The 16,666-nt window shown below is 44.1% G+C and overlaps 1 protein-coding gene and 1 long non-coding RNA gene across 5 annotated transcripts in view; one reads left to right on the top strand and one right to left on the bottom strand.

Moving 5' to 3' along the window:
• The window catches only part of LOC133477046 (ankyrin-2-like), a 100,868-nt gene that overhangs the window by 1,412 nt on the left and 82,790 nt on the right, over positions 1 to 16,666 (top strand). For 2 of the 4 annotated variants that reach the window (XM_061771318.1, XM_061771314.1), the window contains exons 1-2: positions 8,973 to 10,239; positions 15,537 to 15,638. In XM_061771318.1, coding sequence (XP_061627302.1) covers positions 10,114 to 10,239; positions 15,537 to 15,638 — 228 coding nt within the window. In that variant the 5' untranslated portion in view covers positions 8,973 to 10,113. Of the gene's footprint in view, positions 1 to 8,972; positions 10,240 to 15,536; positions 15,639 to 16,666 lie in introns of those variants that run through there. The other 2 variants (XM_061771313.1, XM_061771316.1) reach the window with 1 other exon arrangement.
• On the bottom strand, positions 8,547 to 13,781 carry LOC133477047 (uncharacterized). The gene is made up of 3 exons (XR_009788216.1): positions 13,614 to 13,781; positions 12,325 to 13,410; positions 8,547 to 8,976 (listed from the first exon to the last, which is right to left on the bottom strand). It is a non-coding gene; the product is annotated as an uncharacterized LOC133477047 (long non-coding RNA).

Below are 16,666 nucleotides of genomic sequence, written 5' to 3'. Positions count from 1 at the left end.
TTGGGAGGTTGGGGGTTTGAATGTGGGCTCTGCCCTTCCTGTGTGCGCTTTGGATGTTCTCCCTGTGCTTTTGTGGGGTTTTCTGCAGTTTCCTTCCACGTTTGGTGTATTGGAGACTCTAAACCATCGTTAGTTGTGAATTTGCGCAAAGGGTTTCTTGCCCTTGTGCGCCCTCCGACTGAGGTGTGCCCACATCTGGGCCTCAGTCAGCTGGGATGGGTTCCGTGCAGCACGCGCATGAATGAGCCTGTCCAACACAAGTCGTAGAGCAGATGGCTGGATGAAGAAGTGATGTTTTTTTTGGGTCCCGATGACAATGGCAAGGCTGATTCCTCTTCAATCTGGCCTTGGATGCCCCACATGCGGGGGTGTCAAAGTCCATTTCGTCCATGGCTCGCATCCTCGTTACGGTTTCCTGTTGTAACCGTGAAACTGGTGACGGTATAGCTCATAGCTCTACGACTCTCCGTAGTGCGTTTTTATGTCCTAAAAATAGATTTTTTTTGTCTGTCTGTTGTCGTACTAGAGCGGCTCCGGCTACCGGCGACAAATTCAAATAAAGATGATTCTGATTCTGAACAGCTTACAAATGTATAAACACCTTATCGTGTGATGACGTACAAACAATTCCCTGCATTTCATTGTCACGAGTCGTGAAAATAGCGACAGGCCAATATAACCCGTATCTGCATCTGTATGTTGACTTTTTCCAGAACGGACGACGATCCGTGTTCAGTTCGTCCCAAATGTGTTCGAGGGGGTTCTTGTCCACCCGAATCATCCAAGCGTGCCTTTATGGACCTTGCGATGTGTAGCTAGAAACGACAAGAAGCATAGAATTGGCCAACGTGCCGTGATAAGATGAACGCTTTACATTCAAGGGGGATGAAGGGATTTAGTCCAATATCTGATGAATTCATTGATAAAGAGATTTGTCCCCATACTCCCCCCCCCAAAAGAAAATCTGTCTAATAGTGATTGATGCTCACGCACATGCTTGCCATGTTCTAGTATGTGAAGAAATACAGTTTCTGATTACATTTTGAAACAAGCGGCAACGTTTTTCTACGATCACACTTTTTGTTAAAATAGCTCGTACTGCACGGAAATCACTCCTTACTTCCGATAACGTACTTTGTATTTAATTGTGACTTGGATCCTTTGTGTGATTCAGCCTTCATTTTTCATCCCTTCATCGACTCATCGACTCGTCGAGTCTCAGTGCCCGGTGTCCGATTCCACTGCAGCCTTTGAACATTTTCACCGTCACGGTGTGCACGCTCGCTTTCCCTTCCGAGGAGTGAGCAGGACGGGATACCGGAGACCCCACCGCATTCGCTTTCACGAACTACCGCCGCACACGCAATCACGCCGCCACGGCAGTCGTACATTGAATGAACCCGCGCGTGAATGTTTGCCAAATTGTGGTTTCTATGTAAAATATACACGTGTACACACACGTTAGCATAAGCAAGCATAGCGAGAGCAATAAAGTAGTCGGAAACCAGCGGAAGTACATGAACGGATGGCCTCCGACGCTGAAACAGATGTCGATTAAGATGCATGTAGAATAGATTTCGACATAAGCTGATAGAAAGGGCTTCAAATATTCCGATTGGGACTGATTAAGCAAGCCGCCAACGAGGCCACGTCGCTCCGTGTCCATCAGGTTGACGTCAAAACTTTCAGGACCGGATGATTTTCATCAACCTCGGTCAACCTGATTTCTTTTCGCGTCGTCTAATGAAGAAGGAATGGAAGCGAGCGGAAGCGTTCATATGCGGCTTGGCCACATCTGACGCAATGTTATCCGGTTTCTGCCGGCTATTTGAAAAGTAAGTCGACGGAGCATCTGCCTGTTTAGATTTGCCTTCAAACGGCATCACGTCACTCTGGTACATGAGCTGTCTACTTGGCTGCTTTGGTGTACTTCATAACTAGCTTGGGTGACCTAGTTATCTATGATGTCATCTTACCCTAACCCAAACCCTCTCAAGAATGTTTGGAAGGAAGCGTCGTAAATTACGATTAGCCTAATTTGTATGCTTATTCGAGGGAAGGTTGTTCCTCTCAACAAACACTAAGTCAAAAGACATTAACTGGTCATGGCTGCGAGAGTAAAGGATATACTGGAAGAAAGGCAGAAAAAGAAGATGGCGGAGACGTTCTTATCCCATAGAAGCCAGGTGCTTTTGAAGCTGGGGCGGCGAGATGCATTTGGATGTGAATTATTCACGATGGCCTTGACAAAGTCCTTCCTGCTGGAGATGAGCAGAAAGATTTGGAGGCGTGGCTTGTCATCAATGGAGAAGCTCTCGTCCACTGCTTGCGCGTTCGAAGGCTCCCATCGCAACGCCAGAGCAACCTCGTCGTGCTTACTCAGCCCAAAAGCGATCTATTGGAAACATGAAGTGCTCCTACTTGGTTGTGTCCAACTCTTCTTCTTCGTCTGACTAATTGCCCGACGTCATGAACCCTTTTCCTGTGTGTGTGCGTGCGCGAGTGCACACTTCACTCAGGGTTCCGGGTATAGCCACGCACTCGCACGCTCTTCCCTTTCCGCGATACATTCGAATCACTTTGTGCCTCAATCAACTTAGCAAGCTGACACCAGATGAGATCAACATTCTGGTGGGAATAGATTCTCGATCTGTCTTTTGAATCATTTTCCAGTCGGTCGCAAGGATAAATCAGAGATGAGCGGCATTTTATATTAATATACCATATTTCATCCAAATTCGTCCCAGGGTATTTTGCGAAATAGCAGGCATCTGTAAGAGTGAGGCATTTATTGGTTGGGACACTTCTCTTTTTTTGGTGGTAATGCATATTCCACATATAAAATATGATAGTCCGGGATATTACCTGCCACTCTCCAAAAGTCAACGGGGTTCAAGCCTGAACAGGATAAGAAATAGAAAATATAGAAAATGGATATTCCACACAATTGCTACTTAATCTAAATAATGCGAATGACAATATTTATATGATTAAAATATGCACCTGGTGAAAAATCGTGAGATGCAGCAGAGGGCCCTATTTGAGGAAAAGCGTTATAAACTACCTGATAATCTCATTGGCTCACTTTTGCTGACTCGTGATAAGAATATCGTACAGATGTCAGAATAGAATTTTTCTTGCAATTGGTTGATGAATGTGAAATTCAATGAAGTCGAGCGAAAGAGTCACATTTTCGATACAAGATTGCCTTTGCAGCAATTGTCGTTCCCGATTTGGTCTCCAAACTCAACATTCTCCATCTATTGAAGATTGCGCGTTTTGCAAAGCTCCCACTTTTGCCGCCAGCTGTTTCAATTCTCCTTTCTTACCGTTGCAGCTTTAAACATTAGCTCAAGGCTGCACGAGGTCGCTTGCTGATGTATTTCTCGCCTTCCATTGTCCCAACACACACACAACAATATTATACTCCTAATATATTTCCCATTGGGCTCTCGGGGCTGTTCTCATATTAAGCAGACATTGCGCAAACCCAAAGGACACGCGTTGTACTTCAAAGTCGAATATTAATATCACGACTATAGCGGCCCGAAGAGAACTTGTGGACATTTTTGACGCTCGCATGTTTTGGATTCTACTGATCGCTTGTTATGTTTAACAAGTCATCGATCAGGTGTCGTCTACAGGAAGCGCTGAATAGATCTATTGATGTCAAAATCTGTGTGCTTCGCATATTTGAGACTGCGCGAGACTAAAAAAAAGGCTGTGAGGTCTGCGGCTCGATGTAGTAAAAGCAATCAGTTAATGCGGCGCTCTGCCTGGAAGGCCGCCGCCGGTCCGCCCGCACGCCGCGGAGCCTCGTTTACTCGACGGCGACACCACTGAAGGACGTCGTGTTGGTGATAACGTCATCCGTCAGATGTTTGGTGAAAGTGGGCCTTGCGCCTGTCTCAGCTCGACATGGCTGCTACAGGGTGCGGTCTTTTCGTCTCACCCCTCCCCCCCCGCCGCCAGCCCGCTTTCTCCAGGGGCCTCCATCGAGGTTTCCCCTCGCAGCCTCGTCGCCATGTCGTTACGCGCGGTCCCTTGGGGGTACGTCTACCACGTGGTATTAGATTTGATTGAGTATTTGGTTTCGTGGGAGAGGCTGCTTGCACGCTGCGTGCTTAACGGCCGTGACCTTTGAAAGCTACAAGAGGCCTGAAAAATGACACTCAAATCATATCTGCGAACGCGTGCAACCATTACTGTCTGTAAACGGGAGCGCGTCGGTTCCTTTCCGACAGCAGACGTCATTAAGAGGCTTGTATTTTAGACACAACTGATGTTTCCAAGAAGTCATGTCCTAAAAGGGCTCGGCGGTCGATGGCTGACGGTCATCGATCGCTGAGCGTGACATCATCTCTGTAAAAGCCCCGCCTCCTCTTGCAAATTGCCACACCCACTGAAGTGGGGCAATTGTCTGGCTACAAAAGGCTACAAATCCAAGTGTTTTTACGGCCTATTTTCCACTTTTGGGACTTTTGATGAATTTGGAAAGAAAGAAAAAAAAATCAGCCTTTGTGCAATCCTGACGAATGCACACAAACACTGGTACAGGGTGGTCACATGACATGTTGCTCTGGAATCAGGCATCAGTCATGTGATGCAGAGTTCAGCTGAAGCGCACCATCAATATCCCGAGGGCACAGAACGAGAGGCGTGTCTGTGTGCCAAATCATTGTGGGCGCTCCTGTGCCTCGTCTAAAATGTTATCTCGCTTATACAGCACGTTGTCTTTCGATTGGGAAGTCCGATTTTGATGCATGTTTGCATGTCGTGATTTTGCACACGCTGAAGGGTGCAAAAGAAACACACTAAAATCGTGATTCTGTTTCAAAGACTAGTTAGTGTTCCAAGGGAGCATTTTGATGTTGTCGCGCTCTCGCCAGGAGATTCAAATCACCGAACGTTCGATCGGGAGCTGAAGCCACCGAGTGAGGGGCAAAAAGCAGAAAAAGAGATTATGCTACGTGTCTGGTTGAAGTTCGGCTGAAGGTTTGACCTTAACAAAACGGAATAAAATTGTCCGGACAAATATTTGATGTCAAAAGTTTACATCACGTAACGTTTTCCTTCTAAACTGAATCAAATGGTCCAAGTCAGGAGCAGACGGGGCCTTGTTTACAGAAGACACATACAGCGGAGTAGAACGTGTGCTGGAACTGAAATATCCATTAGCGTTTTGGAAATGACAACAAGGATGTGATGTCAGTCATGTATTATTATTGTTGTTGTTGTTATCATTCTTCTTCTTCTTAATAATAATAATAATAAAGGCTTTAGTGAAATGATCAGAAATGTACTGCTGATGAGGGCACATATAAGGTTGCATTTTAGATAAAACAATTAAATGTTAAATACATGACAAACACTTGAATATGTGAGTCGCCCAAATACCATGAATATAATTTACGTTTTGCAGAGATTACGGCATTGCTCAGTATCGTGAAAATGATTTGTCCTGGATTTTCTCAAGAGATGCTGACAAAGGCAAGAAGTGCTTTCATGCCATTTCTGGTATGTCGCTTAACCAGGTTAACTGAAAAATGAGCAGACTCCAAGCGAGCCTCTCCTGCTGTGAAATCATGGCTGCAGCATCATGCTGTCAGATCAATCATGTGTCATAACAAATGATCAATTATCATACACGGCAAAGGTTTTTCCAGGCCTATGTCATCATTGTAAAGCACAACAACCTGCGTGTTTTCTCCTTGGTGTGCAGGCTGCGGGTTTATTGTAGTTCAGGTCAGAATGAGCTAAAAATAAACCTGCAAGATGCTTAAAGGCACTTGAAGTTAGATTGTTGCTTGGTGATGGAGCGCGCTTTGTGTGCATGTGTGAATGTTGTTGTTGTTTCTTTTATTGAAAAGGTAGACAGTGGACAGAAAGGATGAAGGGCGTCATGTAAGCTCTCGAGCAAACTCCGTGAAGGTGAAATGACTTGGGGAAAAAGAACAAACATTTTTTTTCGATGAATCGAAGAGTCCCAAGCATGAACGGTTGTTTGTCTGAATGTGCCGCCGCGATTAGCCGCCGATCAGTTCAGCGCCCAAAGTCAGCCGCGATTCGCTCGTGCTCAGCCGCGACCCTAGTGTGGATGAGTGCGATAGAAAACGGATGGATGGCTATATATTTCCAAAAAGTGACTGCTCTCCGATGGAACTGTTCAACTGCACTTCGTAGGATGCAATCGGTGCCAACTGCAACCACCGATCAATCCAAACAAAGCGTTATTATCTTTGTCAAGACACAATTTGCATTGAATCTCATTTTATTGTCCTAGCGTACCCAATGAGTTTGCATCCTCGGTTTATTACAGAATGTATTCTCCCAAGTGCCTTTACGTGATGATAGCAACGGGAGGGATCAATGAAAGACAATTGATCGGCGCTTGATGCGTACGCACAAAATGTTCATTGTATTACTAACACACACATGAACACCAACACTATTTCGTATGTTTTGCACCCTTTTCCTGCCAATTCCTGTTGTTGTTTTTCTTCTGGTCCATTTTGTTTCACGCAACCTCCCCACCTCCTCCTGAAACTCACATGCGACAATCGACGGTTAGCGCACTATTTTAGGATCACTTTACAGGCTAATCGATCTTTTGATTGATTTTCTCAGCTTAATGTGGGTCCGAGACGGGCGGTACAGTCACCGTGGCTACATTTGATTGAACTTTAAACTGATTAAATATTAAAATAAGAAGAATAATTCAATAAGAATTGAAAGAAGGAAAAAACACAGGTGGTATGGATTTGTATTTTAAAAAAAAATGTTATTATAGGGTATCTGTCTAACCTGATGTACATTTGAACTTTTTCAAAATATGCGCACTCTCACACAGTGTATAAAAAAATGCTTGAATTAGATGCCACCGGCAGGGGGCGCTGTAGGTGCAGCTGTCGCCCACAGAGAAGTTCTTATCCTTTTGTCGAGTGCAAGTCCAGTTTAGAGTCACTTGCAGATCATAGTCAATCAGTTATGCTGGCTGGAGGGATTCAAGACACGAGTGATGACATGTCGGAGTGGAGTGCGTTGACTGAACCTTGTGACAAGCATGCTTGACGACAACATGAACGCACGCACACGCCCTGTCGCACAATGTTCCATGAGTTGTGTGGACCGCGGAGGGCGCAATGCAGTTGCGACGCGGGGCGACCTACTTCCGGGGTTGGAGGGGGAGGCCGGTGTTGCAGAAGTCTGCGAGTCGCTCTTGCTTGTCCACTGTTGTCCCCCCGCCCTGCAGCCTGAGTGGTATGCGCCATCATCTCTGCTGGCTCATAGAGAGACGACAGTGTGTAGCCAAGTTGACCCTCCTCCTCCTCCTCCTCTTCCTCCTCCGCTCCCCTCTTCCTATTCTTCTCTGATGCATTCTTACGTAAAGCATCAAAATGGGGGAAAATGCTCTCGTATCGCTCAAACTATTGATTTCACTCAGGTCATTAGTGAAGATGGCAAGTCATGTTTCAAAAAAAACAAAACAAAAAATGGCTCTCTATGCTTTCTTTGGTGGAATCATTGCTATGGCTTCTGCTTCTTTTGCGATGAGCAACAATTTCGAGTGATTGTTCTCACCGAGGCCTTCGAAGAAGCTGATTCAGCACAAAATTCACCTCAAAGGCGAGGCCCAGAAGCAGTCTTCTTTCAGACCGCCGCTAGGGGGCGTCATTTCGAGCACATTGGACACCACTGTGACAGGGGAACCTTTTCCAGCTGACACCCTGGACCGCTGACTCGTTCATCGCACGGTTGACACATTTAAGCAAACATCCCATCGCTCTCGCTTCCCCCAATGTGGACACTTTAGCGTCGTCAATTAACCAGACGGGAATGTTTTGGGAATGCGGGAGGAAGCCTCAGTACTCAGAGAAAACCCACACAAGCACAAGCACAAGCACCAAACAAACCCATACAAACGCCACATACACACAGTAAAGCACCAGTTCGGACTATTTTACTATGCAAAAAAAAAAAAAAAAAAACTCTTTTGCAAAGGCTGCAAAATGGAGTTTTCAGTTTGTAAATGTAACTTTCTTCTACAACTTCCTCGCTACCTTTTTTAAATGTTTCACCCCATTTTTCATTCTTCCAATTAAATTTAGTTGGTGCACCACAAAGTTATCTTTTTAAATAGATATTGATACAAATGATCGACAAATCACTTAGATTGTTCAAAATGAAAATGGAAAATATCCCTTTCAAATCTTCTCCAATTTTAATGCAATTAGGTTTGTGGATAAAAGGTTAAAACAATAAATCCATATTGCACGTATGGCAGCAATTAAAATCCCGTTCTATCAAATCTCATCATATTAGATTTTGATGATCTCCATTACATTTAGTTTCCTTGGATACAAAACAAATTGTGAATTTGCATTAAAATAAATGACCTCCGACCCTCAATTTGAACCGTCTTTAATTTTTGCAGTTGACAAATTTTTCCAAACGTTAAATGCAGTGATGGAAGGCTACCTTAAGTAAGAGCTCCTTTCAACGTTATTTCTCTTCCTTTCACCCTCAGAAATAAAACAAAAAGTGGGTGGGGGGTAGTAAAAATAATAGTAATGCATTTTATTATGGCGAACCGTACAATAAAACTGTCAAATGAAGGTATAAAAATTAAGAACACCCAAAAAAAAATCATCACTGTGAAAACAAGACGAGGGGGAGTATGACACAACATTGTCACAGATGTGTTTTGAATTTGGCTTTGGAGAGAGAAATGGAGGGCCTGTCGCGCAGGTCAGCAGGTCAGAAGGTCAGAAGGTCAGAAGGTCAGAAGGTCAGAGGAGGGGAGCCGAGCCAATGAAGCGTCTGCGGCGGGACGGTGAAGTGGTGAGAAGCGATGGCGATCTTTATAAAATGGCCGACGGGCGAGTTTACGGTCGGCCTGGAGGACTTTCAAGAGGATTCCAAACTGAACCGGCAGCCGCCGGAGTTCTTGTGAAACTGGCGTGGAAGGATGGCGCTCTTGTAACAAGAGAAAACGAGAGGAGGAATTATTGGGGACGTCATTCGGGATGAGTCTCACACACACACACACCACTGAGACGCTCTCACACACACACGCACACAACTGAAACACTATCACATGCGCTACTGAATTTTTCGGGGTCATTCATCAAACTAAAATGCTCTCACATGCACTACTCAAACACACTCTACTGAGTTTTTTTTTTTTCTCACATACACAACTGAATTGCTCTCACACACTACTGACATGATCTCACACACACACTACTGAAACACTGTCTCTCACACACACACACGCGCACACTATACACATTACGGAAATGCTCTCATACATCATACTGAACTGAACATCATCCAGACTGGAATGCACGTTTCAATATTGACGGCCCCTCTTAATAAAATTATTATCATTTCAACTATTAATATTTTGGGCTTCTCATGGCAAACTGTAAGGATTTAAAAAAAATTGTGAGTGTGTGTGTTTTTGAGACAACGGTGGAGAGATTAGCTTTGGCTTGCATCTGCGCTAAACCTCTTACACGCCGAACGTTGTAACGCACATACAAACAAACACTCATCATGCGCACACTAATGCATTACAGAACACATGTGCTAAAGCCACATCTGTTCGCACGGGGAAGCGTTTGCATGTACCGTGCATCTGGACTGGGTCATATCCTGCGTGTGCGCGTGTGTGCGTGTGAGGATAAATAATGACTGAATGGATGAGTCTTACTGTCATCATTCACCACCCGTTTCTGTCACGATGTCCACACAAATGCTTGATTTGCGTTCCATATAAGTGGATGTGCGAGCGTGTGTGTGTGATCCCGTGGGAGCGAGCGTCTTCATTTTCCTCCCATCAGTGTGGAGATGAAAGTGAAGGATGAGAGGAGTTTTTGTGGGATATTCCAGGAAGGGTCATTTTTGGAGGCATTTCACTCTCAGGATTTTTTTTCTTTCAGATCCAACTCAGATTCATTTACATCAGAAAACTTCAATGTTCAAATACTTGTGTAAAGTGCATGTTACTGGAACTTACTGGCACCTGGCAGGCAGTTGAGAGGCCCTTTTTTCCCCCCCCACCCATATTGATTGATCGGTGGAGACAGTCCGAGTTAGGAAGTTGTGGTCATGGCCCATGCTGCTGCCCACTTGAAGAAGGCGCGCGAGATCGAGCTTCATCCGGAGTACAAGGCGCTGCAGAAAGAACGCGAAAGGCGACGGCGCCAGCGGGAGAGAGCCGAGCGAAAGCGGCAGGTAAAACACATCTGTCGCAGCTCCGAGGCTAAGTCCAACTGTTTGTTCCATTGGCCACAAAAAGCCAATGGTGTCGCTCGACTCGTGGTAGACCGATATGTTTTTTTTTTTTAGGGCCGATACAGATTATTAGTCAAAGAGGCTGATAACTGATATTTGGAGCTGTTATTTGTTTGAGGTAATATGGAAAATATTGGCATCTAAATAAGGAATCATACAAACTCCAACACTTGGTTTAAATGCCTTTAAGCACATCTCATTATCTATCATCCATGTTGAATAATTGCAGGAATTAACATCCTTCTTATGTTAATTATTGTCGTTTCTTTGTGTTTGTGTTAGCAGGACTTTGTTGAATGTGTACTTTATTTAACTGTCACATTCATGGTTGATTTGTGTTGCACAGTTGTTGTTGTTTTTTTAAGAAAGCGTACGTGTACAGTAAGTTTGCTTACTGCAAGTAACTACCGGCATATATTCTTCGACTTCCGTTTGCCCTTTCTTTTAATTTCTCTTGCAGAGGCTTTTCCTTTTTTTGGAATAAATGTTGCTTAATGTCAGTTTCCTTACTTTATTCATCATCATGTGGGAGGTGGCCAGTTGCAGAAAGCTGATCTGAGATAAGATGATTTTATTAAAAAATCTCTCTCTCATGCAAAACAATCAGAAATCAGGAAATGGGGCATAATTTAAACTAATGTACACTACAGTTAAGCTTGCATTTTACTGCAATACAGTTGAAATACTTCAGTATTAGCATAGACTGAGGAAGAGTGTGTATAATCCAGTATCCGTCATTAGGTGACTGACAAATCCTCGACAGCAGTACAGATTACAATCAATCAAGTCAATCTTAGTTTGGAATTCTCTACAGTCGGTGGGCACACATTTGTGCACACGTGTCTCCATATGCCAAGATGACCGCGATCAACCAGGCTTAAAGTAACCCAACCGAGCCAAATTTAAATTTACCATTATTTTTCAGATTTCAGTTTTATGATCTCAAAGGCACTGTGGAAAATTCACTGATGAAACCAGAAGCTTGGGTTAGCAGCACTCAGCCTGGTGAGTCGGCTATTTGCGCCCCTAACCTGTGGACCTCGCGCATTCCTTCGCAAAACAGAAGTGAGCGAAATCGGCGCCGGCATTACGCTTGCCCGTGGCATTGTGGATCTTTCTGTCTTTTAAACATACAGTGAATATTCGTGAATATTCACCGATATTCACGGTTCAGCATTGGTGAATTTGCATATTCGCAGAATTCCTTTGCAGGCTTTTCTCTGGATTCACAGAAAATTGAATACATTAATAATTGAATAAGGCTATGTTCACTTTACAGGCCAATTCTGATACTTTTGCACATATGTTGACGCATCTGATTTTTTTTCATGTCAATGTGCACAGCACAGTTACGATTTTTTTCCAAATCTTACCCAGACCTCTTTCATATGTGGAGATAAATCAGAAATGTATCCAATGCGACGAGGGCCTGTATTTACTCCCGTAAGCACACTGCGCCACGAGACGTCATGTTTTGTGTGCATGTGTGCCACTTCAAGGACACATTCGGTTCACATTAGAAGTTTTTGTAATGTGAATGCCTGCAGAAAAAGATCGCATTTAACAAAAAAATCTCAATTTAGCGTCATACCCCGCAGTGTGAACGAAGCCCAAGTTACTTAATTTTCATTTATGTAACATGGCTTCTTGAGAGTTGACATGCCAGAAGCATGGCGTTGATGCTTTATGATCCTCTTAGTTTTAAGTGCTTTGCTGCCATATTGATCTGCAATTAGAAAGGGGCGTTGATTATTTGCATACTGTGCTTTCAGTATTGGCAGCAGGGGTATCCCGCAAATAGCGAGGGTTCACTATAATCTAGTCAGTCTGACCTCAGACCCCAAAGATCTCATAGCTACAGCCATGATGGACTCCAGGGACTTTTAAAGAGTAAGGGGACATACTTGAGGTGAAGCCTCAGGCCATATCATAATTTCTATTGCTGTAGTGGAAGCAAATTCCATCTATTTTCCTTCTGGCACAAAATGTCTACAATAGTCAGTTAAGGCCAAGCATTTTTCATACCTGGCAGGAAAGGAGAGAAAGAGACTTGGTGGTGGAACCTCACAGTACAGGAAATCATACAAGGAAAATGGTTGGCTAAGAAGAAGTGGGACACTGAGAGGACCGAGGAGAGGAGAAAGGAATACATTGAGATGGGACATAGGGCAAAGGTAGGGGTGGCAAAGGTCAAAGAAGAGGCATATGATGACATGTATGGCAGGTTGGACACTAAAGAAGGAGAAAAGGATCTATACAGGCTGGCCAGACAGAGGGTTAGAGATGGGAAGGATGTGCAGCAGGTTAGGGTGATTAAGGATAGAGATGGAAATATGTTGACTGGTGCCAGTAGTGTGCTAGATAGATGGAAAGAATACGTCGAGGAGTTGATGAATGAGGGAAATGAGAGAGTGGGGAAAGTAGAAGAGGCAAGTGTGGTGGACCAGGAAGTGGCAATGATTTGTAAGGGGAAAGTTAGGAAGGCATTAAAGAGGATGAAAAATGGAAAGGCAGTTGGTCCTGATGACAGGAAGAATAGATAGCCAGGGTGGAGGACTTGAAATACTTGGGGTCAACCGTCCAGAGCAATGGTGAGTGTGGTCAGGAACTGAAGAAACGGGTCAAAGCAGGTTGGAACGAGTAGAGAAAGGTGTCAGGTGTGTTATGTGACAGAAGAGACTGCTCGGATGAAGGGCAAAGTTTATAAAACAGTGGTGAGGCCAGCCATGATGTACGGATTAGAGGCAGTGGCACTGAAGAGACAACAGGAAACAGAGTTGGGGGTGGCGGAAATGAAGATGTTGAGGTTCGCTCTCGGAGTGACCAGGTTGGATAAAATTAGAAATGAGCTCATCAGAGGGACAGCCAAGGTTCGATGTTTTGGAGACAAAGTTCGAGAGAGCAGACTTCGATGGTTTGGGCACGTCCAGAGGAGAAATAGTGAGTATATTGGTAGAAGGATGATGAGGATGGAGCTGCCAGGCAAGAGAGCTAGAGGAAGACCAAAGAGAAGGTCGATGGATGTCGTGAGAGAAGACATGAGGGCAGTTGGTGCCATGAGGATGCAGGAGATAGGCTTACGTGGAAAGAGATGACGCGCTGTGGCGATACCTAAAGGGACAAGTCCAAAGGAAAAGAAGAAGAAGATGTTCCGTTCAGTATGTCTAAGATAACATATTGCGTAATTCTCCACCAGAAGATAGCAGTTCAACATATACAAAATAGAACTCCAATAACTCCACATTTAGCTGGGGTGTGAATAATTTGGTGTTTCAATGTAAATGCAAATTTGTACATTAATTACGCATTCAAACCTGAAACAGGCCTCACAACAGGTACATCCAACCTGCAGTGGCTTTCCATCAGATTTCCAAAATAGTGAAACGTGACCTGAGTGATTTGTCCAGGCGTGACCTCCTGAGTTTGACGTTCCTGAAGAGTAGTCGCACAGTTCAGGTCGAGCCCGACTGTCGTGCAGCCGACTCTGGGCACGCACAATGGCGGAAGTCATGGCCCGGACGGTAAAAATAACCAAGGCGGGAGAGTTGACAGTTGTTATCATGCTGACAGGGAGGAGGCTGGACTGTGGGCCTTGGCGAGGACTCGGGAAAGGGGAGGCCGAAGGGGACAGAGTGATGTTATGAGCCAAAACAGTGACTGAGATTCAACATGAAGCAACGGCGGGTTGAAAACACGGAAACGTTTAATGGCCCGTAGGATTCATCCACCGTTTGAAGTGTCTGGAAATCGGGCTCGAGTGGGAAGACTCGGACGGAGGGATCCCTCATCAAACCACTTCTGGTCTCAGTTTCCAGGTTGAGCAGTGACTTTTAGACCACATTTGGTCATCATGGGCAACGCAACAACTTGTATGGCCTGCCGATCAGATACAATTTTAAAAACAACTTGGAGTGAAAAAGATTTGCGCGAGCTGTATGGAGCATCCGGATCTAATGATTCACTGGTAAGAGACCCAGAGGTTCTGCTTCTGTAACGTCGTGCTTTTTTTCACACTAATTTGGTATTTTTCCTGATTCAAAATGGATCTTTTACATGAAAGTGGGCTTTGTCTGTGTGTTGTGACATCTCACGCCAGAGAGACGGCCCTTCTTCCTGCACAGGGGGTGTGGCTTGAACCCGCACGTGATTGGGACTTTCAGTCTGATGTGCTGAGAGTTATCCTGCATATTTTGCATAATATAATTTGTATAATGAAGGCAATGTAAATGTAATTGATGTGAAATACATCACATAAAGCTGAATAAGAACCCAAATTACACTAACCTACAGAAGAAGTAAGTAACAATTCTATATAGTTTTGCACCCAGCTATGGACATGCTTAAGATGAACAAAACTTGAGTCAGAGAATCATGTCATAAAATATAAATATTGTGTCATTTAACTCTGTTTTTCGACTTCACGAAAGGTGGCCTGGCTGCTCCACCAATATTACAGAGCACTAAAGTACGAGATCCGGGGTTGCCACAGAAATTGCACATTGTATTCCTACTTTAATTGGAGCTGGGGGGATTTTCGTAAACCATGTTAGATGTTGTCATATTGAATCAAACGGTCTGACGCTGACACCCGTAATGAAACTCGGAGATGTAGACAATAAACAGGCCTGCGGAAAAATAAAATAATGAAGCAGTTAATATATTTAGATAAAGTAATGTAGCAGTGGGAGAGGAAGAGCAATGTGTTGATAATACTGAAATTGGAATTTATGTTAAGTGAATGTCAGACATGAACAGGTTTGAACATATAAATCATACTGTATGTATTGACTTTCCAAAAATAGAAAATCATTTGGTGTTGAAACCCCAACTGGTCTGGACATTTGTAACTTATGTTACAGCGAGATGGTTGGAAGGACTTCGTGTAGGTTGTCCTGCGGAATATTTCTGGATGGCACACAATCCGGGTCAGAGGATGAGGGTCCCGGCAACCATCTGAACCACGCCGCTCGTCTCCTTCGCAGCCTAGACGATAACGAGGTCAACGTTATAGGAAACCTCAAGGAAATGTGTTCCTGTAAAATGTGTATTGCACAAATTTGCATTACAAAACTTTCAAAGAACTACAAAGTCTTTGCAGTCTTGAAGTGAAGACTGTGTGTGCGTGCGTGTGTCAGCTTGACGTGCAGCTTTCGTGTCTTTTGCAGCAGCAAAAGAGCTATCAAATGGGGATATTCAACAGTCCCTAATAAGCGCTTCGATGTGTTTCCTCCCTCCAGTCGGACAGCAGCACCAGTTTCCTGCGGGCTGCCAGAGCTGGAAACATCGAGAAAGTCCTTGAGTTCTTGAAAAATGGAGTTGACATTAGCGCCTGCAACCAGGTAAGAAACGTCTGGCATGAAAAATTCATGTTTTGGCACGTTGATTATGTGTTGTTTGTAGTACGGACTTATTCTTTAGGAACGGATTTGCTTATTTTAAAAAAATATATTAACATAACAAACAAGCATCCATGCCATGCCATCACAAATTTCTGTTGATGGATAAAGTTGATTTTGTATGTAATGATGATATAAGTCAAATGTGTGAAAGTAAGTTTTCCTCCATAATGACTTGAAATTGAAGTACCGAAACGAATTTGTGAGTGCCAAAGTGCAAAAATGCGTTGATTCTCTGTATCAGTAACTACCGCGTACTTTTACCAGCAAGGCTGCAGGCCCTACAGCTCTGAAGTGTAAATCACCGAAGTTACTACGTTTCCTTTGACTTGTGCGTTTCACAGAATTCGACTTGCCTCAAACTAGGTGGGAGGTTTTCACGTTTTTGCATCGTTGTTTGACTTGGGTGGAGGTCTGCATGATTCAAGGGATTTGTCCCACCCACAGACACACACTGTGCAAATTTCCCACTAATTAATGTTTGAGGCGCAGCACGGCTCGAGTGGTCGTCTCCCGACCTGAACGTCGCTCGTGACCGTGTCGAGGTGCCCTTGAGCAAGCTCCGGTTGCTCCTGATGCTGCGTCATCAGTAGATGATTGAGGAGACCGCACAAAAGTTCCTTCAAGGTAGAAAAGCCCACTTACCGTTGTGAAGCCGTTTTCAGGTGCTTCGGTAAAAAGACTCCATGGAAAAACAATTACAGCACACTTATCATCCTCTTATTTGATTTGATATTTGATTCGATTTTATTTTGTGACGATAAGGTTGTCCTGGCTCATGTAAATGAAATAAAGCTGTGCTACTCTCGGATCAAGGCTGGGATGTTTTTATACACAAAACTGAATTTTACTTACAAACAAAATTAGTGTGACGTGCACCTGATCCCTCGTAAATAAAAAGTTAAAACATTGTTTTGATTTGGAAGGGTAGCGGTGGCCCTTCATCACCTGGCCACTTTAAACTTCTCAAT

The sequence above is a fragment of the Phyllopteryx taeniolatus genome, chromosome 4, assembly GCF_024500385.1.
Source record: "Phyllopteryx taeniolatus isolate TA_2022b chromosome 4, UOR_Ptae_1.2, whole genome shotgun sequence".
NCBI classification, from domain to species: Eukaryota; Metazoa; Chordata; class Actinopteri; order Syngnathiformes; family Syngnathidae; genus Phyllopteryx; species Phyllopteryx taeniolatus.
Note: the sequence above shows the minus strand (reverse complement) of the source record. Positions and strands in the feature narration are given on the sequence as shown.